This window comes from Nelusetta ayraudi, unplaced genomic scaffold, assembly GCF_046127955.1.
Source record: "Nelusetta ayraudi isolate G7.1 ecotype Tasmania unplaced genomic scaffold, CSIRO-AGI_Nayr_v1 ptg000094l, whole genome shotgun sequence".
Classification (NCBI taxonomy): Eukaryota; Metazoa; Chordata; class Actinopteri; order Tetraodontiformes; family Monacanthidae; genus Nelusetta; species Nelusetta ayraudi.
Window position 1 is genome coordinate 1,524,951 of NW_027466144.1, and position 22,592 is coordinate 1,547,542.

The 22,592-nt window shown below is 43.0% G+C and overlaps 3 protein-coding genes across 3 annotated transcripts; 2 read left to right on the forward strand and 1 right to left on the reverse strand.

Moving 5' to 3' along the window:
• The first annotated feature begins 4,449 nt into the window (after positions 1–4,449).
• On the forward strand, positions 4,450–6,870 carry rdh12l (retinol dehydrogenase 12, like). Its single transcript, XM_076047359.1, has 7 exons — positions 4,450–4,627; positions 4,885–5,000; positions 5,453–5,608; positions 5,710–5,814; positions 6,080–6,289; positions 6,367–6,559; positions 6,718–6,870. The coding sequence occupies exons 1-7, from the start codon at positions 4,614–4,616 to the stop codon at positions 6,818–6,820; spliced, it is 897 nt and encodes a 298-aa protein (XP_075903474.1). The 5' UTR covers positions 4,450–4,613; the 3' UTR covers positions 6,821–6,870.
• Positions 6,871–7,036: 166 nt separating this feature from the next.
• On the forward strand, positions 7,037–16,391 carry LOC142902371 (phthioceranic/hydroxyphthioceranic acid synthase-like). Its single transcript, XM_076047357.1, has 7 exons — positions 7,037–7,523; positions 8,297–8,370; positions 8,646–8,799; positions 9,077–9,237; positions 9,392–9,598; positions 9,809–9,990; positions 10,336–16,391. Exons 2-7 carry the CDS (start codon positions 8,313–8,315, stop codon positions 15,841–15,843), a joined length of 6,270 nt encoding a protein of 2,089 aa, XP_075903472.1. The 5' UTR covers positions 7,037–7,523; positions 8,297–8,312; the 3' UTR covers positions 15,844–16,391.
• A 2,141-nt stretch (positions 16,392–18,532) lies between these two features.
• LOC142902373 (C-C chemokine receptor type 9-like) lies at positions 18,533–20,915 on the reverse strand. The gene is made up of 3 exons (XM_076047358.1): positions 20,848–20,915; positions 20,680–20,738; positions 18,533–19,851 (listed from the first exon to the last, which is right to left on the reverse strand). Exons 2-3 carry the CDS (start codon positions 20,731–20,733, stop codon positions 18,796–18,798), a joined length of 1,110 nt encoding a protein of 369 aa, XP_075903473.1. The 5' UTR covers positions 20,734–20,738; positions 20,848–20,915; the 3' UTR covers positions 18,533–18,795.
• Between the last annotated feature and the right edge of the window lie 1,677 nt (positions 20,916–22,592).

Consider the following 22,592-nt stretch of genomic DNA (forward strand, 5'->3'; position numbering starts at 1 on the left):
GTACACTGGCTTGTTTTCATGTGTTCAGCTTTTCCTAAGAGCTGCAAATTTTGATGAAGATGTCAAATAGTGAGGGCTCAGGCAGCGGGAACAACAGACACAATAGCCACAGGGGAGTAATAAGTTGTCTCCACTTTTAACCCATAAAAGTATCATAAAACCCACCGAGAGGATTACATTAGCAACATGGCAGGATGAGGAAGGTGCATTATCAGTAGCAGTGGTGTGTTTACAGAATTATTGTTCTGTCTGACTGGTTGGATTCTTCACAAAATAAGAGATCATTTTGACAACTTCCTCTTCTTTGTGTGTTTTTGTCTCAAGGGTCAAAACCAGATTCAGTGGAAAACCTGGGGGGGGGGGGGATTCACACGTCCATCTGGCAATTTTACAGATGCTGCCTGTTCAATAACAAAAGGTGAAGCGTGATAAATTACTGCTGATAACCCCGAGCTGAGTTCTGGGTAGAGTTTAAAGTCACTGCACTCAACATGTCCTGCACAGGGACACAACTAATGGCAGCTGACGGTTTAACAGCTGTCCTTCAGCAGTAAAAGTGCAGAGAAAAATGGTGCTAATTCTACACTTCTTATTAGTGCAGGTCTGCTGTTCCCAGGCACGGCGTTTGTCAGCAGAGATGCCGGGATTGACGGGCAATGTAAATGTGTCAGAGGGCAGGGACGTGTCGAGATAGTGCAGGTAGGCTCACTTCCTGGTGCGACACACAGCTGAGCAGGAACAGAAAAATCACTGGGCAAAAAAAATGTTTTTGTTGTTGTTGCTCTAACAGTGCTTCCTGCCAACTAATCTTTTCCAAAAGCAGGAGTTGTCTTTTCTGAAATTAGCACTTGATATCTGGTGAAAAAAATGTTGTTTCTTTTTTTGTGTTTGAGACTCAATTATAAGAAAATAAACAATGAAGTCATATCCTGGTGTAATATAAGAGGCTCTCTGGGTATAGATATCCTATAAGAGGATATCTGGGTATATTTTGTTAATGCTATACTCATTTTCGTTTTTTAAATAATGTGTTATGTTTTAATTTAAATGGAAGGAAAATTCCTCTTCAGAAAATAACCTAAAAATAAAAAGCGAAGAGAAATTGCTTGCCAGAGGTGCCAAAGTTTCTGTTTTTCTTTCATGAAACACAAGCTCACCTTCCAAATGCTCCGTGGCCTGTGAACTGTGAATGTGTTTATTTATGTAACAGGGCATTGGCGCAGTCAAATAATGTTCATGAGTCCAATCTAGGTTATCTATTCCTATAATGCTGAAACATCATATCGAGCTTCACTCGCAAATGATGAGTATACTACAAGTTTCCAAGGCGCTAAAAATATGATTAAGAAGCAGACCGTCGCCTCTATTAATAGAAGTGCACGGCTGTTTCCTCGGGGGGGGTGTGGATGGGGGATGGAGCGTCTTCATAGGTCACGACTGGCTGTCTGCTCACACTCAAAGAGCAGCCAGAATACGTCACAGTGCCATATCACAACCGTCCCCAGTCAGTGTCTTTGATGTGTGAAGCAGAGCCACATAAATGCCGGGTGTTGAAAAGAACTCCTTGACACGGATGCTGCTCCGCTGGAGAGGAGGGAGAAGGAAGATGACTATGATGCGGCCCAGTGAGGCCTCCCATGAAAGTGGGAGGATCAGAAGGTGGGATGCTCAAATGGGAAGTCTGCAGGAAGTAAATTTCTGCTTGTGCCATACCAGTCCTTTTTTTCAGTTCAGTTTAGAAATATGAAAGAGGGGCGGCAGACATGTCCTCCATTTGGCTCCAAGATGAGTTTTATCACTCGTTTTCAGCTCTTTATTTCTATTTTTTGCAAAACCAAATCGCTTTTAATCTTGACCTTCATCTGGTCACATGTTACTTCACTTCCCAAAAAAAACGTAACAGTACCAGTTAGTAAGCACCAACTACGAAAAGCAGTTGCTTTCTTGAAACTGTCCCTTTTAGCCTTTTTGAAACACCGTCTACTGTAAAACAAAAATTCATATCCCCAAATTATACAGTCTCTAAATACCCTGAAACTCATAATTACCACAGAGAATACACCTAAAACAGATTTGGGTTCAAATTAAATGAGGAAAAAAAAGTGCTCAACAGATGACATAAGAAGCAATTCTAGTCAGATTGAACCTACATTTTTCGCATCTTGGGCAAAAGTGGTGATTTGTGCAATGATTCAGCACAATTTTGCAGAGGCAGCTAACGTGGTAGAGCTAAACAGCACGTTTCACCAGCGCGAATCGGAGGATCGGTCATCTGGTGTTCAACACGGCCACTCTTCAAAGGGGGCCTGTAATCATAAAGGTGCAGATCCCTATCTTGGGACTGGGAGGGTAAGGGGGTGGGGGCGGGGGATGGCCATTAAGCGTTCGAGAGATCGGTATGGTCTGATGAATGGCTCCGTTTATGTGTTATGCAACCACACAAAGAGGTGAGGGAGGCCATGAGGGCGAGAAACTGAATACAGGAGTGTTGCGAGAGGAGGACTGGAGGAGGGGGGAGCCCAGACTAAACAGGCCAGCAAGGGTTTGTCTGCATGGCCCAGATGATGGCAGAGGCCGAAGACACTGGCAGAAGTTTATGGTGTCCTGCAGATTGAGATAATTCAGGGTTTTGTAAATGGGAGCTCGCCGACCCGGGCAGACTGCCGGTCGCGCCTTGCGAGGGCAGTCAGGAGAGGCGAGGAGGGACATGACCTTGGAAAAGATATTGTTATAATGTAAACACATGATGGTCTTCCTGCTCTGCCAGCCTCGCCACTGACCTGCTGCAAAGCCATGTGGTAACATTAAAAAAGTCAAATAAAACAAGAGTTTTTTCCGTGTTTAACTTAGCTTTCAATCAATGCATTTTTCATTTTTTCCAAAAGAATCCCAGCAATATAAAGCATCTCTGCCCGTCAGATGAGAAAACAGCAAAGAGATGTTCTCTTCTTGTTTGTCTCTGCCGAACAAAACAGAAAAAAAAAAAAAGCCAGCATCCTGCATCCTCTTGCCCACCATCTGCCAAATTGAAGTTAATGGTCCCGTTATAGCTAATGGATTGTTCTCATAGTTTATTCACTGCATCCTCCAAACTGTCCATTGTGTTTGGCTTTAGGGAAGCGCCTAATGCGGCGCCGCTGTAGAACATAGGTAAACTATTATGTCTGATGTTTTTTTTTTTTTTTTCCTGCGTCCCACTAATGACAAAAACGTCAACAATAGCAAACATGATGAGGAAGGATGCAAGCTGTAGACAGATAAACAAACTTATTCCCGTCACAGAACACAATCTAAAAACAGCAACACTCGTTTTGATCATATTTGTTTTGCTAACGTGACAAACACAGAGCACTTAGGGGGAGCAAAAGCAACGCCACCACAGCAACTCTGGCTTTTTGTAGATTTATACAAACGATCATAATCAACATCCACTTACACCTGCGTCCTGTCCCATTCACCACCATGTGTTGTGCCTCAGTGATCGAGGAGAAGCACGTAGAGTGGAACGTGGATGGACTGGTCAGCGAGTGCAATCAAGTTAAGTGCACACAAATTTGATTTTGACCACTATGTCTTACCTGCTGGTGGTGGATCTAATTCGAGTCTGTGTACCTCAATTTCTCAGTTTTTAAGCCAGAAGGCAGCCAGTTGCAGTTATTTGCTGACAGATCTAAAAGGGAAGGAAATGTTTGCATTGGCACAATCAGCTGGTGACCTGAACAGTGTTTCCTGTTCTAGTGACCTTCTATCCAGATTTTAATTGCACTGTAAAAAAAAAAAGAGAGAGAGACAGAGAGAGAGAGAGAGAGAGAGAGAGAGAGAAGCTATGCAATGGCTGATTAGTTTTCTATTCCTGCAAATCATTTCCTAGAAGTCTCAGCCAAAGGCGGGATTCGTGTTTGTAGCCACAAAACAACCTTTGGATCTGAACTCTGACATAGCACGCACACCAGGCATACATACACACACGCACCCAAGAGCGGGAGACCTGGTTTGATAAATGGAATTAGAGCGCCCTCTGCTGGAATAAAAGTTGAAACACGAGAAATGTTGAGCAGTTGATTTGCAAGTTAAGGTGAGTCCCCAAACTCTGGGTGTTGTCATCGAGACATTCTCCCTGAATTACAGAAAATTCTTTTTTTTTTTTAGATCCCCATTCACAGTTTGAAACTCAACACAAACTAATTCCATATTATTTCATTTATCAGTGGATTTATGATGTTGTCCATTTGGTGTGCGAGTTCATATTCACATTAATATTAACGCCCCAGTTAATATCAATAGTTGCCGATTCATTCTGACACAACCAATTCTTTTTCTTGCCGTTAGGTCGAACACACGCCTAAAAAAGCCCAGGAAATGGCGAGAGTCGGAAACATGTGAAGGAGAGTTGACCAATAGGAAATGCAAAGATTGTAGCTGATTGGCTGAACCAACTGCCAATTAAACATAATCGCTTAGTGACATTTCCGCATTACCTCTTTTAAATCCCGCTGGTGTTTTCTTTATCGTATACTTGTTTTTATACTTTTGGTATCAGGGGAATTTGGCGCAGATACGGGTTGGTTTCAAACGAATCAGGATTGAAAACAAAAACCAGCAGAAAGGAAATCATGCAAGCCATGAGGTGAGGAATTGTTTTGTTTACGGAAACGTTTCAGGTGTCCGAAGTATGAAGTTGTCAGCGTTTTACAATTGTAAACACCACGTAAAGGAGTCAACTACTGAATGTACTGTTTCATATTTTTAATCAAATACGTTTTGTATAAAGTCCGACGCGATTTAACAATTATTTGTCGTGTGTTTGACGTCACTGGGGAGAGGCGCTCCCTGTTGAATAAGCTGACTGAAGTAACACCGGTTTTTTTGCCAATATGTTGCAAGAAAATTCTTCCGGCCTGCCTGGTCGTCTGCTGAGAGGCTGGAGGGAAATACTGTGCTCATCACTGGTGCCAACACTGGAATTGGCAAAGAGACAGCGATCGATCTTGCAAAGAGAGGTTGGTCAGATAGATAGATAGATAGATAGATAGATAGATAGATAGATAGAACTGCAGGGAAAACTATAAACAATATTAGATCTACAATAGCTCAAAGCATAACCACAAAAATTCTCCATTTATTCATTTATTTATTTATTTATTTATTTATTATCACATCGCACCTTTTAAAATTTCTGCCACTTGTATGAGTCATTGATATAATCCATAATATTTATCAATACATGACAAAAACCAAATTGTCCAACAAGGAATTCCTTTGAAATGCAGTACTCTATTGTTGTCACAGGATGTCACCATCGCGCGCTCTCTCTCTCTCTCTCTCTCTCTCTCTCTCTCTCTCTCTCTCTCTCTCTCTCTCTCTCTCTCTCTCTCTCTCTCTGTCTCTCTCTCTCTCTCTCTCGTCCTTTTGTTTAAATTTTATTACTCATGTCATTCTGCATTTGCTCTAGGTGCCAGAGTCGTCATGGCCTGCCGTGACATGGAAAGGGCGCAGGCAGCAGCAAAAGAAGTTGTTGATTCTTCAGGCAGCGAAAATGTTGTTTGCATGAAGCTGGACCTGGCGGACAGCAAATCAATCAAAGAATTTGCAGAAGCCTTCACCGCAGGTTGTACTATTCTTCTTTTCCAAATGAACACATAAAAAATGCACCATATGTATGTATGTACGTATGTATGTATTCATTTAATTATTTATTTATTTTAACAGGAGAGTCTAAACTCAACATCCTCATCAACAACGCTGGTGTAATGGTTTGTCCTTTTGGGAAAACTGCAGATGGTTTTGAGATGCAGATTGGTGTCAATCATATGGGTAAGTACATTAACATTTCTTATAGAGAGCCTAACTGCACATCTCAGCTGACAGCAAATACACGTACTTACTGGTTAATTTAATAATCAGCATTTTTTTTCCCCCAAAACTATTAGTTTGAGCACCTTATCACTTATGTATTTTTTGTTCATTCATTCAGTCTCAGGGTTGCATTTACCTTTTACAAATGCAATTTAATGAGGAATGCTGATATACTTTCAAATATGCTTTTGAAAATAACAACCAGGTTCCCTTTGTTTTCTAGGCCACTTCTTGCTAACATATTTGTTACTTGACCTGATTAAGAGATCAGCACCCGCAAGAATCATCACGGTGTCCTCCATGGCTCACTCCTGGGGCTCCATCAACCTGGACGACATCAACAGCGAGAAGAGCTACGATAAACAAAAGGCCTACTCCCAGAGCAAGCTGGCCAACGTCCTCTTCAGCCGCTCTCTGGCTAAGCGACTAGAAGGTCCGCCTGCATTAACGAACATCAGATCAAACATGTTGTAAAAGCAGGTAGTCATTTGCTCTCGCACTGACATGCAGGCACTGGTGTCACCACGTACTCCCTCCATCCTGGAGTTGTCCAGACGGATCTGTGGCGCCATTTGAGTTCCTCCCAGCAGGTGTTGATGAAGATCGCCAAGCCCTTCACTAAAAACTCTGTTCAAGGCGCTCAGACAACCATTTACTGTGCAGTTGAGCCCTCTTTGGAAAAGGAGACTGGGGGATATTACAGGTACCCACATTATATCATCCCCCTTTTTTTGTTTATTTTTTCCTATTCACTCATAAACGAAAAAATGAATTGAAAATCACATGATTGCGCTGGTGCATTCTGGTCTGGTATCAGTGTTTTGTTCACCGCCTTTTCATCCCTTGTGTCTTCTTTTGCAGCGACTCCGCTGCCGCCAGCTGCTCAGCAAAGGGAAGAGACGATGATCTGGCACAGAAGCTGTGGGAGCTGAGCTGCAAAATGCTGTCCATAACTTGGGAATAACTCCCCAAGTAATTTGGAGTGCAATAAAACAAGCCTGGAGCTTCATTTTATTCATATTCACATTCTTCAATTTTCTTACACAGTATATTTTGTGTTGATTGGCAACGGTTGCAGAGATAAAATGTAGAAGACGCAATGATCAAGAAGCTGATAGTATACTAACAGAGCTGAGCTCAAACAGTTTATTCATGGATTTCTGGATTATATTGGCCTTTGATACTTTTTCATATTTTCTCTAATTAATTAAAGCCATTTTAACATCACATAAATGAATTTTATATATATATAAAAAAAAAGAAAAACTGTTCAACAGTTACAATAAGATTCGAACAAGAGACAAAATCTTGGTCAATTTTGAAGCTTTTCAATGGATCAGCCACTCAGGTTTTCTGTCGGCACACTACGCACTAACTCAAGAAATAAGGCTATTTTTTTCTGGCACGTTTAATCGTGCATTACCTATTTTTTTCTGCTTGGCGTGGTAGTAACAATGTGTGTCATGCATGTTTTTTTCTGCCACACCTTGAAGAAGACCTGGTCTAAACCAGTCTACATTTTTGTCATTTTGTCATTATGTTAACTGAAGTAAAGGCCTTCGGATATAACTCCTCGCCTCTGTGTGTACTGTTCCTGAATAAAGCCCGAGTGGCTTACTCCTCCTTGAGCACCTCACGTTGACCTGGAGATCACCTGAGAGCACCTTGTAATTTTCTCCTCTTTGTGTCTTTTCGTGCACTTTTTATCCGTTGCTGTTTGTGGCCATCATATGATTGTGTGTGTGAAGCCGAGCAGATGGATTCACGGACGTTTGTCTGTTTGTGCATCTCTTACATATACTTTGTACTCATCCTGTCTTATAATAATGTAATGCAGGCTTGACATGGTATGGAGCTGTATTGTGTTATGTTTGCGTAACGATTACGATGCTCACACAAGCAGTTAGTTCATTCACCATGTCCTACTTCAGTTACTGAAATGGCCCACAGCATTTTAAACTTTACTTCCTTGTTGGAGTTTGTTTTTTTTAACAGCCCTATTGTATTTTAAACTTGACTTCCTTGTTGGAGTAAAAACAAAAAAAGAAAAATTAATCATACAGTAATAATCACTGGCATCAGTATAGACAAAGCCTTAATAAGCCCATAGTTTTCCCATTAACATTTTCCTCCCTGCTATAAACTTCGTCTTATCAGTTACAAGGCACTATAAATGTGGTACTTGAGTCCTCCATCTCCATGGCCGCACACACACAATTCATCATTAATGTTTAATAAAGAAAAGAAGCTGCCTATAAGAAGCAAGCGCAAGCGTGGCAGTGATGCCATCACAAAGGGGGAGAGGTAAAGTTGTGGGGATGCGCTGGTGCACATGCGTGCTTTAAACGACATCTGCCGGTTGCAGGGTGGGATGTCTGGAAGGCTGTTTGGCCCAACCTGGAGAATTAAGATTTTTCTCTGTTTTCTGTGTGTGTTTTAGGTGATGTTTGGTCATCATGGAAAATGCTGAAGACCATATTGCTGTGACAGGCATTGGCTGCAATTTCCCCGGTGGTAAGCCAAAAACAAAATTCATATAAATCTGTGACAAAAACAAATTTGTATTATTACACTCTTTTTGAGCACGATGTAAGTCCTTAGATCTCCCCAAAACCAAACATTAATCTGATAGGTCATTGTTTCTTGGAGCTACACTGTTTTTTTTGTTAGCTAAATGTGAGCAGATGTTGGTTGAGGAATTATGTTATACTCTTACACTCTTAAAATTAGGGTGATGGTTTCTGTTAAATTGTACCGACTTGAGTTGAGTTTCATGTGCTCATTACCAGGGGAAGGGCTGGACAATTTCTGGAAGGTTCTGCTGGATGGGAGAAACTGTTCTGTGCCAATTCCCAGCCAGAGATTTGACTTGACCAGCTGGTACAACCCTGATGACAACAAGCCGGGGAAATCGCGGGCGAATAAGGCTGCACTTATTGAAGGGTATGATTTTTAGAGAGATTTTTTATTTTTTATTTTAGGTTTTTACATTGTTGCCCTGTTTTGTTTTGTTTTTCATTTTTAAAATAGAATATAAAAGAACATGAAATAATTAGCACTTATAAAAATGAATGTGGGCTACTTAAGAAGTTCACGGTGTTTTTATTTACCTTAAAGCCGACAGAGCTGCTTCTTCTTTTCTTCTTTTAAAGTATTTTTGCTTATTTAGAGACGGCTGTATTGTGAAGAATTCCTGACTCATTTCTTTCAATGTCCTCAGGTTTAATGAGTTTGATCACAGATTTTTTGGCATCAGTGACAGTGAAGTAGAACAAATGGACCCTCAACAGAAGCAGCTCCTCCAGTGTGTCTACAGGGCACTGGAGAATGCCGGCATTCCTCTGGAAGAGGCAAGTGGGACCAGGACTGGAGTCTTTTTTGGTCAGTTGGTCAAAAAAAAAATGTTTATCTTGTCACAAACTATCTCTACATCTAATTAGTTAAAGTTATTTCTGCTTGAAATTCTTCTTTTTCCCTTGAACATAAAAAACAAGAGCTCTTTAAAAGGCAGATTGTTTCATTGCACCTTTCACAGGCCTGATGAACAGAGATTATGAGACTAACGCCTCACATGTGCACCCAAGTGTGATCAACCACTGGACGGGCACGGGGCTGGCCATGAGTATCGCTGCAAACCGAGTCTCCTACGTCTTCAACTTCACTGGGCCTTCGCTGACCATTGACTGTGCCTGCTCATCGTCTCTGGTGGCCCTGCACCTGGCCTGTCACTCCATCAAGCAAGGTGTGTGTGTGTGTGTGTGTGTGTGTGTGTGTGTGTGTGTGTGTGTGTGTGTGCGCGCGTGCGTGCGTGCGTGCGTGCGTGCGTGCGTGCGTGCGTGCGTGCGTGTGTGTTTGCACGCGCCCAACAATCGTTTATTCACATTAAAGCTGTGAGCTTGCCACATTCAAAAGTCCTTTTTTGATAAACTGGAACTTATGCTTTGCCTCTCAGGTGACTGCGACATGGCTGTTTGTGGCGGTGTCAGCTGCATCATTGAGCCGAGAGTTTTTGTTGCCCTTAGCAAGGCAAAGATGATCTCACCCGAAGGGACAAGCAAGCCTTTCTGCAGAGGAGCAGATGGTTATGGCCGAGGGGAGGGCTGTGGCGTTGTTCTCCTGAAGCCTCTGAAAAAGGTCGGCATCATCTGAACACCATATAAAGATGCAAAGGTTCCCTTTCTTGACACACATCCTTGTCAGAAACTCATTAACATCATTCTATAATCAGCCTACTAACTTAAATAATGCAAGAATTAAAATAAGTAAATAAATAACTCCAATGGTCTCTCATTCACCCAGTCACATATGCTGGTAGTTACGGACCAGTGGGCAGCTGCTGCCATCAAGTGGGCAAAAGGTTTAGAGCAGGCAAAATCGTTTTTATTTTCTTGAATAGGATGCTGGGCATGTTCATATAAGGGTAGAGAAGTATTCATTCATGCACTTCTTATTAAATCTCTTTTTTTGCTCAATTTTCAGGCTATACAGGACAATGATTATATCTGGGGTATCATCACCAAAACTGCTGTCAATCAAGACGGACACTCAGTCAGTCCAATCACCAAACCATCAGTGACACAACAGGAGGAACTCCTACGCAGAATTTACACTGAAACAGATCTGGCTGATGTCCAGTACGTCGAGTCCCACGGCACTGGGACACCAGTCGGAGACTCAACAGAGGCACAGAGCATCTCCTCTATTATAGCCAAAGCCAAACCTCCTGGTTCAGGAAAAATCTGCGTCGGTTCGCTGAAGGGCAACATTGGACACACAGAGTCTGCAGCCGGAGTTGCTGGACTCATAAAAGTTCTACTGATGATGAAACATGAGACCATTGTCCCCTCTGTATTCTATTCCGAGGAGACAGCAGGAATAGATGACAAAGCACTAAACATCAGAATTCCCACAGAAGTGGAAAAGTGGGAATCATCCGGTGCAAGAGTTGCAGGAGTCAACAACTTTGGCTTCGGGGGCACAAATGCACATGCCATTGTCAAACAGCACCAGCAGTCAGGCACCGAGAAAAAGAACCACGGGAGGCATAGCAAGTATTTTGTGATTTCAGCAAATTCTCCAAAATCTCTGAGTCTCGTGATGGAGGACGCCATAAAAGAGCTGGATAAGGATGTGGATATAGATTCACTGACGTACACATCAGCCTGTAGGAGGAGCCATCAAAGACACAAATACAGGAAGGCATTCTGGGTTTCATCTGCTGTCGACCTTCAGGAGAAGCTCAAGGCGTCTGTTGGGAGGACCATCAGCGCCTCCTCTTTAGCTCCGAGGTTAGTGTTTGTCTTTTGTGGAAATGGCGTTACTTATCGTGGCATGTGCAAACAGCTACTGGAGAATGTGCCTGCGTTCCGGGATAGAATTGAAAAGATTTCCCAACTTTTCCAAAGCCTGAGCCCTCTTAATGTCTTGGAAACACTGGAGTCCGACAGCAGCGACTTCAAAGACCCTCAAGTCGTCCAGCCACTTCTCTTTGCCATCCAAGTGGGCATCTGCACTCTTCTGAGACAGTGGGGCGTGAAACCTGATGCGATGCTTGGACACTCGGTGGGCGAGGTCGCGGCCGCTCACTGTGCCGGTCTTTTGTCCCTCCAGGATGCCGTCAAAGTCATTTATGCGCGCAGCACTCTCCAGAGCAAAGTGACTGGCGGTAAGATGCTGGTCATCGGCAACATGAATGTATCAGAGGTTGTGGCACTTCTTCCCCAGTACTCTGGCAGGCTTTCCCTGGCTGCCTATAATAGCCCCCAGTCCTGCACCGTCTCAGGGGATGAGGATTCAATCGAAAGCCTGTATGTGACGCTAAGCACCTCTGACAATGAGCAAAATCTGTTTCTTCGGATTCTGGACGTTCCTGCCGCTTACCACAGCCAAATGATGGACCCAATTTTACCGGACGTGAAAAAGACAATCGGCTCCTTGCAGGTCAACGACCTTCACGCAGAGCTGTTCTCAACAGTCAGCGGCAAGCAGGTCCAGCCCAGGGATTTCTGTACAGGGGAGTACTGGGCAAGAAACATTCGTAAGCCGGTGTTTTTTGAACAGGCGGTGAAGTCAGCTGCCAAGGGGAGAAAGAACGCAGTGTTTGTGGAGATAGGGCCAAGAAGGGCTTTGCAGAGAAACATCGTGGAGTCTCTGGGCAACAGCACAACCGTTTTTGCGTCAGTGCAGCCGCAGAAGGACCACGAAAGCATGCGGTCGGTTGTGGCTCAGCTGTTCCAAGCAGGTGTGAACGTCGACTGGAAAAGTCTTTACAGAGGGCTTGAGAGGGCGCCGCTGCCAATCCCCAGGTACCGCTTTGAGTGCTCTGACAGAGACGTCATCATCGGAGCGGCGCAAAACAACACCAGGAGCGACCATCCTGTGCTCTATCAGAGAGGCAGCGAGAGCAACATCTTCAGCTGCGACCTGAAGTCCGAGTCATGCTTCTATCTCAGGGAGCACAGGCACAATGACGTACCCATCGTCCCCGGGGCCTTCTATGCCGAGATGGGCTTGGCTGCATTCATGGCCCGTGCCGATCCCAAGGTGCCGCTCGGCTCCTTGCAGCTTGCGGTCAGCTTCCACAGTCCGTTCGTTCTGTCCCAGAGTTCACCCGAGATGAAGGTGCAGCTGGAGCAGTCGGCAAGTGAAGCCAGGTTCAGGGTCCTGTCGCCATCTGCGCTGTACGCCTCGGGCCGAGTGGTTTCAAAAAAGGAAAGGCAGATTGAGGAGCACTTTATTTCACCCAGCTCCATCTACAGACGGTGCAAGTCCGTAGTGAGCTCTCAGGAGCTGTACGGATACCTCGCTCAAGGGGGTTTTCAATACGGGGATGTCTTCCAGAATAAGAGTGATGTGCACTATGGAGAAGATCTCAGGGAGGCACTGTCTGTGGTCCAGGTTCCTGTGGAACTGCAGTCTCAGCTGCACGACTATTGCATCCACCCAGTCGTTCTGGATTTCCTGATGCAGCTTCTCCCAGTCACAGTGGAACACATGTTTGCCGGTCGACCGGGCTTCCCCGCCGAAATAGGAAGTCTGACTGTGTTCGAGCCCTTGCAGGATGAAATGATTGTCTACATCAGAGCGACCGATGTGGGTCTTAATCACTTTGAGGTTTGTGGCTGCTTTGCTGATAAAGAAGGTAGAGTGCTAGTTGAGGTGAAGCACATAGTGGTCATGTACCTTGGCAGTCCCTCTCAGGTGGTAGAGGAGTATTTTTACAACAACACCTTTAGTGTCACCTCAGAAGATGTCGCCTCTTCTCCTCCACCCAAGGCTCTGGTTTTCTGTGACTGCGCTGGGATCGCAAATGGCCTGAAACGATATTTAGACCCACAATCGACCTTAGTTCCCTTCACACATGCAGAATTTATTTTAAGTCATGGCTTTCCTGCGTTCATGGAAAATTTCAAAATCACAGACATCGCCATAAACTTTGATGAGGTGCTGTTCATGTGGGGTGCAGAAAATCTCACTTCCCAGAAAGTGGACCATATCTTGCAGAGACTAACCAGCTGCTGTGAAGTTTTCCGTCAGATAGTCCTCAAACTAAAGCAAATCCACTTCCCAAACTCCATCAGGACAGTCACCTACTGTTCATCTGACATCACGGTGGACCACATGAATGCAGGATTTGCTCTCTTGGGCATGACAAGATCTTTTGCTGCCGAGATACAAGAGCTTCAGTTTCAGCTGATAGATTTGAGCACCTCCTCAGCTCAGGACATTGGGTCACTGTTTGAAGTCCTGAGATCATATCCATGCAACAAGTACCCGGAATTGGTTGTGAAAGATGGGTTGATCCTGAAGCCTGCCATAGTCCGCACCAAACCTGGAGTCACCGATCATCCAATAAGAAGCCTTAGTTCCACATCCACGCCTGTCATCTTTCAGACGGCCGAAGCACTTAAGATGAGCCGTCTGACAGCAATGGAGTGTGAGGGGGAAGCCCAGCCAACAAATGATACATCAGTTGAAATTCAGATGAGTAAAATATGTGTTCACTCTTTTGATTACTTCCCTGTTAGTCTTTCGCATCTGAAATTTGGCAAAACACTGTATTGGAACAAATACTCATCGCAGCACCACAAATTGTTGTCACTTGATTTCTGTGGCATAGTCACAGCAGTCGGGAAAGGGGTGAGGAAAATGAAAGCGGGTGACCTCGTTGCCGTCTGTTATCCAGTGGTGGCAGGAAGCCGGGTCTGTGTTCCGGAGGACGTTTGTTACAGCACCAAGCAGCTCCCGTTCCTTCAAAGAACACCCTGCATCTCCTACTTTGTTTTAGCCTGGGAGATCCTGCATCGGGCCCTGCCAAGAGGTAAATCCAATCTTGGAATCATCTCCAGTTTTCCAGATTCGGCTCTGATCAAAGTCTTGCAAATGACCTTTCACAAGTCTGGTTTGAATGCGATTGTGAGCGCACAGTGCAGTGGCTCCTTCACCCAAGTCGGTCGCGTCAGTGCATTTGTTGTCCTGCCTCCATTTGATGAATCTCTGATTGCAAATATTTGCACAGTTCCAGGTGTCCAGAGCATCATTTTAGTCTGTGAAAGTCAGCGTTCCGTTGCTCAGGATGTGTTGCAAATTGTTCAGGAAAGTGTTTGTGTTAAGACAATTCAGATGCCTTTTCTTCTGCAAAAGGGTTATTTGAGGGCAGAGAGGAAAAACATTTATCAGTGGCTTAAATCCTTGAAAATAAGCAAGAAATTTAGCATTGAAAGCTGCACCTTTCAGTGTTCAACACGTGAACACATGAAGAATTCAGAGCAAACAAATTCATATTTTAACTCAAGGGAGCTGCCTGTTGTAGCTCTGAGAAAAGACAGTGGAACTACTAGCTTGTCAGGCATAGATCTGCTGCCGACAAAAAAACAGCTTTTCAAAAAGCGAGCAGTTTACATAGTGACAGGTGGTCTCTCCGGCCTTGGCTTTGAAACTGTGAAGTTCATTTCACAAAGGGGAGGGAAGTACATTGTGATACTGTCCAGGTCTAAGCCCATGCCAGATGTTCAACAAGAGATACATAATGTGGAGAAACAATGTGGAAGCTTCATCATTCCTGCAGAATGTGATGTATCTGTGTTTGAATCTGTGCGCAAAGTTATTATTTCAATAAAGCACAGATTCCCTGATTGTCCAATCAGAGGAGTGTTTCACAGTGCAGTTGTTCTGCATGATGGGCTGATTGAGAGCCTCGACCAATCTCTTTTTGAGAAGGTTTTCAAGCCTAAAGTAAACGGAGCCCTAAATTTACACCATGCAACAAAGCATTGCCAACTGGACTACTTTGTGTGTCACTCCTCCATCTCAGCTTTTCTGGGAAACGCATCCCAAACAAACTACGCAGCAGCGAATACGTTCCTTGACATGTTCTGTCATCACCGACGCAAGCTTGGGCTCCCCGGACAGTCCATTAACTGGGGAGCTCTGAACCTGGGCCTCCTTTTAAATAAGGAGGACTTCCACCGGTTTCTGCAGGCAAAGGGTATGATTGTGCTGGATGTGGCTGACATTCACAAAAGTCTGGAGCAATGCCTGGTGCTCAATCTGCCCCAGCAGGCCGTGTGCAAGTTCCATTTCCGAAACATAAGATACGGCGTTCTTTCTCAAAATGTGTCCCTGACCAATCGCCTGTCCGTCTTAGTGGAGGAGGCATTCCAAAAATCCAAAGAAACAGATTCTGAAATGAAGGAAACCGAGTCTGCACTCCCAGAAGAATATATTGTCTCTCTGCTCACAGAGAGCACAGGCATAGATGAAAGTGAGCTCAAGGGTGAAACCACGCTAACATCGTTAGGCATGGACTCCATGAAGGCCATGACGCTACAGAATGTCATCTACCAGGAGAGGGGTGTGAACGTGCCTCTAGTGAAACTGTTGGATCCAGGTGCAACGATTTCAACACTAGTTTCCATTCTGAGTGACAAAAACGAGAGTGAAGACTTGGGTGACAACTCAGGGTCTGTTGTTTCTACTCAACTGTAACCTGTACATCTTTCTATCTACCACCTTCATTTAGCTTTTCTGATATGTAAAACCTGTTCTTGTTTTATCCTGACTGGAGCGAAAGGTCAGTAGCCTGAGCACGCACTGGATATAACAGGTATGTTGTATAAATGTTTGTGCAAGAAAAGAATAGGCAGAAAAAAAGAGAAAAAATAGACATTCATGTACCGTTTACTTATTATTCAGACATGCAAGAACTCAACCCACTGAATCAGCATCACTAATTGATGTAACAAAAAGCAAGGTGTTATTTTTGATAATGAAACATTTTTCTCTCCATTCCATCTCTGCCTGTTGACTTTCACAAATATCTTTCTTCAAATGCAGACTAAACACTGTTCTCTCAAGCTTTTAATTTGAATTTTGTTTGTTTCCTGTATGTCACTTTTACGTCTGTTCTTCTTTTGATATGCAGTTTATATTTCCTGTCATCTTGTTTTTGCTCTAAAGCTCATTGAGTCATATTGTCATATGAAGTGTACTATAGAAATAAATGTGACTTTGGATTTGACTATCCGTAGAAATGTTTTTTTTATTGGTTATTTTTGTCATTTCTTTTCAACAGTTTTATGTTGTATGATACTCATACGATAAACGCAAAAAACTGAACTCAGTGGCAACATTTAAATAAATCTAAAACTTTGCCCTTAACTCGTGACACATGGCGGCAAAAGTGATGCAAACAACTATACAGTTTATTCATTATGCACACACACACTCAATAACTCATGCAGCAACACACTTTTATAGAGAACATACTCTTTTCTCCACAAGGATTTAAAAAGTATGTTTACACAGACACTAACAACCAAGTCACAAATCCAAATTCTGTTTGATGACCCCAAGTCTATCAGTCTGTTGAAGGATCACTGAAATCGAGCCTGGATCCTGCAGGCAGACTACACCAGCTGCTGTGTTCTCATCAGTCGAGACCTCTATCTTAACAGCTCCCAACCGCTGAGGAGCTGATAAGAAGCTGCGTCTTCAGCGCCCCTAGTGGTAGAGAGACGTCGCCCCGTGCAAAGCAGACATGGGTAAAGCAGGTGACGAATCCCTTCAATTGTGAGAGCAGGGATTTGAACATCAATCCCTTGGTTGGGATGGGGCCTTAATTGCGTCTTTGAATAGTTTCTTTTGTTAATTGTTCATCCCGGGAGTTCAAATCTGCCCTTATCTTTTTGATAATGGTAATTAACTGTATGAGTGTTTCGCCTCAGCTGGTGGAGTGGAGCACAGTTACAGGAAGTATTCGGACATAATTTTTTTTTCATAAATGGGATTGTGAGGGGTAGTTTGCATAAATAATAAAAATAAAAGTGCCCACATCTGACAGATTTTTTTAATATACATTTATTCCTTAAATTACTGTTCCCTTCAAACCCTACTTGAGCACACTGTAGTAAATATAATTCCTGACAGATTTTTAAAAATAAATAAATAAATAAATAAATAAATAAGCAGCACAGAATCATTCAAAAACAAAAATGTTTGTTTTGTTGTCAGTTTTCACGGGAACATGCTGTCACAACAAACAGCAGAGGCAACACTCTTGTGCACATGTTTCTTCTTTTCTGAGTGGTGGTGTGAGTGAGCGGGTGTCACAACACGTGGATTCACATTGCGCAAGCCACGAGGTGAACTTGCAAAATGTCAGCGGACCATTCACACACTCGAGGAAGGCAGTAAGACCCTGTTTGGAAACTAAGTTTTGACTTCAGTTTTCTGGAGACATCCAGTGAGGCCTCAGGTGTTCAGGGGCAGTGTTTGTTATTCGCTTGGCTGACTTCCTTTCGTGAGAGAAAGAAGGGTAAATGAGAGACTGTGGTTTCGTCAGAATTCAGCAGGTTGCGTACAGTTTTTGGGGTAGACTAACCTCAGTGGCCACAATAACATTCCAGGTTTTGTTTTTCAGTATCATGGTACAATGCCGTTGCACACATTCTTTTTGTTTTTTTCTATGTATTGTTTGCTTTCCTCACCTGCTGTTTGATCTTATTCACATCTGTTTTTTCAAAAATATATAACCCATTCAGAGCAATTCCAAAGAGTTTCTTCTTTGATTTTGAGCTAATAAGGATAACACATGACTGAAACAAACACATAGTCACACTTTACAGTTTATACCTACCACTTTTTTAATTTAAATATGGATGGAGGTTTATGAGCCTCACAAGTACAACAAAGGGTGAATAAAAGACTAGTACCAGACTTCAACTCAGGTGATTTTATGGTTGTTTGACTCCCCTACTTTTAGTGGGATGTCATTAAACTGGGATCATAGCCTCCCATCAAAACCTTGAATGAAGGCATTTGAGAGCTGTGATGGCACAGAGGAAGGGGCACCTGCACGTGTTTCTCTGTCTGCGTCCGCCGTTTGATGTCAGTGTGAGAACCTCTCTTTAGAAAGCAGTGTTGGGATATTATGTTGCGCCAGTTGTGAAACTGACAAGTCATCATTAAACGACAACAGGCCCCAACAGTTAGATGCATTGACTGTGGGGAGGATGCCGCCAGTCAGATCGAAAAATGCTTGTGGAAACAAGTGAAACATTAAAGCTGGTTCCTGACCACACTGGTTTAACGTTAAAACCAGTGAAAGCGCTGCAGCGCTCTTCCCTGCAGAGCGGAAACACATTTCTGTGGGAAACAAACAAAACTGCACAACTGCTTTTTAGGGGTATATTTTTATTAGTAGTTATTGAATTGTAACTTATGAAGAATTCTGGTATAGTACTACACAACAAATGCATAAAGGAGCAAACAAAGTGCAAACACACACAAAAAAATATGTACAATCTTATACATTTTTACAAGCTGTTAATGAAGTAAAATCATGGCGTGTGAAAGATTTGTGACGTCTATCCATTCAATGCTATTGTGGGAAGAGATAATGCAGAAGTAACTTGTTTATTATTTGAGGAAAACAGGAAGTTATATCGAGAGCGCAGGTGTGGTATCTGTGTCGGACATGGCTGAGGAGCGTTTAGGTGGTGTTTGTGTTTTGCTGAGCCCATCTTTGTTTAGCCCGCGTGCACACAACTTCACCATCTTCAGAAGGTCTTGCCTGAATCGAACTCCTATGAAGACATACAGGAGAGGGTTAAGGCAGGCGTGAGTGTACGCCAGGCTCCTGGCAACCTGTCCAGCTTTGTCAATGCCTATTTGCATATTACATTGAGTAATTGTGGTGTTGGTTGCCTGCGCTGCCTCCATGATCAGCAGACTGTTTAAAGGAAGCTGAGAAAGGACAAACACGAAGACCACGGCGAAGACAACACGGAGAGCCTTGTGCTTCTCAAAGTTCCTGGCCTGCAGCAGCGTGCGGATGATCACTGTGTAACAAAAGATCATCACCAACAGTGGGAGACAGAAGCCCATGCAGATCTGGAGGGAGAGCACCAGGATCTTTGTCCGATTGTTTTCGTTGTTCCAGTACACCAGAGTGCAGAATGACTTGTTATGATGGTCGGGCTTGACCTTGGCAAAGATGAACTCGGGGAGGGACAGCAGGGTGGAGATGAGCCAAACCCCAATGCACACCAGTTTGCTGTAGAACAGCCTCTTTTTCTTCAGGTTCTGTGCCTTGGTAACTTGCACAATAGCAATGTAGCGGTCCACGCTGATGCATGTAAGCAGAAGCATGCTGCTGAAGAAGTTGATTTTGTAGAGGGCAGACACTGTTTTGCAGAGAGCCACGCCAAAGTCCCAGCCCTTGATGGCATCGACAGCCCAGACGGGTAGGGTGCACAGGAAGAGGAGGTCGGCCACCGCCAGGTTCAAAAGGTACACGTCTGTCATTGTCTTCAGGCGGTGGCGCACTGTGGTGTAGATCCAAACGACCAGCAGGTTGCCAATTGCACCCACCAGGAAGATTATGCAGAAGAGGGGCGGCTCGTATACCCCGCGAAATACCCTGGCTGAAGTCCTGTCGCACATGAAGCTGCTCTCATCGTCGCCGGAGCCAGAATAGTCATAGTCGGTCGTCTCCTGCATTCACAAAACAATACAAAACAAAACAACAAGAACCGTTGATTGCACTGCACATTTTTTTTGTCTTCGCTTGTTAACCAACACAGTGCCACAGTTGCACACTTCAGCTGTGAACTGAAGCGACAAGCACAAGACATCAAACAGCATCTCTGACGTACATGTGAACCGGAGCGTGTCAGCCAGGAGACAAAAAAAAAAAAGAAGTGCAGTCAGGTGCAGGTGTTGTGTCTGTGAATGACAAACCACACTGGCGCAGCTTCCGGCCACCGTGCCATACAGCTTGCAGGTTGGGGGTGTACAATAGGCTTTAAGGGGCTGCAGAACGGTGGGCCCCACAGCAGAGCTCACTTTCTCCAGAAGCATCACAGTTAGATTTAGGGCAGAGATAAGCGGCAGTTTGAAGATTAAGGCTTGCAGCTTTTTACACCAAGTGGAAAATGTGATGCTGTGAATGTGACTTTAAGATATCCAACATACTGTAAATTTTCTTTGCATCGTTCAACTGTGCTGCAGAGTTCTTTTTTTTTTTGTAAGTATACTTTGAAGGAGGTTAATGGGTGATACTGTCTATATTCAGCAAAAATCTGATGTAGGACGTATTTTAATATCAATCCTTAACTGCTACAAACAGCAGCAATGAAGTACAAATACACAATGACGAAAAAAACAACAATGTTTATGCCACTGTTATTTTTGAGAAGAAACAACAGTCAATTCCAGGCTGCCTTTAAATATTTTAACTTAGACACAGATCAACATTTAGTGATTCAAAAGTTCACAGTTTGTTGCCTGTGTGAAGATAAATATTTCATAGTAGTTACTTACATTTCCATCATAGTCGGTAGTCAGGGTCACTGATACGGTAAATGTCTCAGCCATGTTTCCTATCAGGAAAAAACGTTAAAAGATGTTTGTAAAATAGGGACTGTGGTTGAAAATAAATATTAAACCAAAGTATCAGTTTCTCTTCTTGCAAAGCAGCAAATCACTCACCCTCCCAGTTGAGAGTAGAGAGTAGAGTAGAGAGAATTCGAGAGAAACGCCTGACTTACGCTAGGTGACAAATTTTGGCAGCCAGTCTCTTCTCTGCACCCTTATATTGGTTCCCCTTAACCACAAGGGTCACATGCAACGCTGTATACACGCGTGTGTGTAGGGGAAAAAAATTGCATGACCCTTTTGACAAATGTGTGTGTGCATATATATATATACATATATACATATATATATATATATATATATATATACATATATATATATATATATATACATACATATATATATATATATATATATATATAAATATATATATGTATATATATATATATATATATATATATATATATATATATATATATATATATGTATATGTGTGTGTGTGTGTGTGTGTGTGTGTGTGTGTAAACTTCACACACATACCCACAAAATACTGCCAGACGGCCACATGTTGTTTTTTTTTGTTTTTTGTTTTTTTTTCTTGAGAACAAGAGCCCCATTCTGTTAAAACAATGCAATAGTTTTGTTTTTCTACCGTAAAGGGAACTGGGTGAAAGGAAAAAAGATCACTGTGTTTTTTTTTCACAAAATTATTTTTTACTTCCATGTGACACTTTTCATTGCTAACGATACAAACATCATTTGTTTTCTCCTATGGACATGACATCACATGGCATCAGACGGTGGGCAAAAGCAGAAGGGAAAAGTCCCGCGTGACCAGTGCCACCGACCACAGCTGATGCTTCTTCCCCGTACTTTTTCGCACATTTTCACTCTGTCTTCTCGAAGCGAGGTACTTTCCTCTCACAGTTTCACCTGTAAGTTCGCTCAGTTATTGCACTGTGTGAGCAGACAAGAGCAGATAATGTTCTTATGAGCACAAGCAAATGACGAATTGGCTTTCTTGGTTTTAATCACAGTTACGTGCAGAGACTACTAGTGTGCAGTGTCATGATCAGATAAGTGATTCCCTTTTGTAGCCTTGAAGAGTGTTGCAAGTTTTTAAATAGAAAAAAACGCAATGTCATTCCAAATTCTGGACAACATCATGTGTTCTCAGAAACTTCACTGGAGTGTGTTTCACTTTGGGTTCCCCCAATGGTTCAATAGAAAGCCTAAACATAAAATAGAGGAACCCATTTTTTGGCCACCATTGCCAGGAATTGATCCACAAACAGTGGCATACATTGTAACAGAAAAAAAAAACCCTGTCTGCCATCGCTGAGCTCAGTACAAAGAGAAACGAGCCACCACTTCCTGTGTTGATGCTTGCTGTGATTTATTACCCGTATCACGAAACAGATGCCACTCAGAATATGCATCCTATGTGAAACTGTCAGCAGTTTTCCTATTGTTATGTATGTATGTATGTATGTATGTATGTATGTATGTCTTTACGGGGTCAGTCTGTGCATTTATACCATACACATATGTACAAATTATTTATTTTTAAACTGTGTTTTTAATTTAGTATTTTATTTCTCATTTGTCACACAGTTATCCTCTTTTCTTCTATTGCTGTGCTTTGCTGCTTTGTTTTGAGCATTTTTTTTAAGTTGTGCTCATTCGATCTACCTCTCTTCCTTGATATCCTCAGAGCGATCAAAACAAGGCTGTACAGTGCACAAACCCAACACAAGCACAGCGAGTTGAAAACAACACCAGCACAATAAGAATAAGGTGGTGGGTTTTGTTTTGTACGTAGTACACACAAAAGGCCAGAAATTCAGAAATATTCACAC

Bases quoted from the DNA above. Each gene is read 5' to 3' on its own strand.
- rdh12l (XM_076047359.1), top strand. The intron at 5,609-5,709 runs GTTGTACTATTC...TTATTTTAACAG, and splicing joins TGCAGAAGCCTTCACCGCAG to GAGAGTCTAAACTCAACATC. The intron at 6,560-6,717 runs GTACCCACATTA...CTTCTTTTGCAG, and splicing joins GAGACTGGGGGATATTACAG to CGACTCCGCTGCCGCCAGCT.
- LOC142902371 (XM_076047357.1), top strand. From the start codon at position 8,313: ATGGAAAATGCTGAAGACCATATTGCTGTGACAGGCATTGGCTGCAAT. The intron at 9,238-9,391 runs GTCAGTTGGTCA...CACCTTTCACAG, and splicing joins CAGGACTGGAGTCTTTTTTG to GCCTGATGAACAGAGATTAT. The intron at 9,991-10,335 runs GTCGGCATCATC...CTCAATTTTCAG, and splicing joins TCCTGAAGCCTCTGAAAAAG to GCTATACAGGACAATGATTA.
- LOC142902373 (XM_076047358.1), bottom strand. From the start codon at position 20,733: ATGGCTGAGACATTTACCGTATCAGTGACCCTGACTACCGACTATGAT. The intron at 19,852-20,679 runs GTAAGTAACTAC...TTGTGAATGCAG, and splicing joins CTACCGACTATGATGGAAAT to GAGACGACCGACTATGACTA.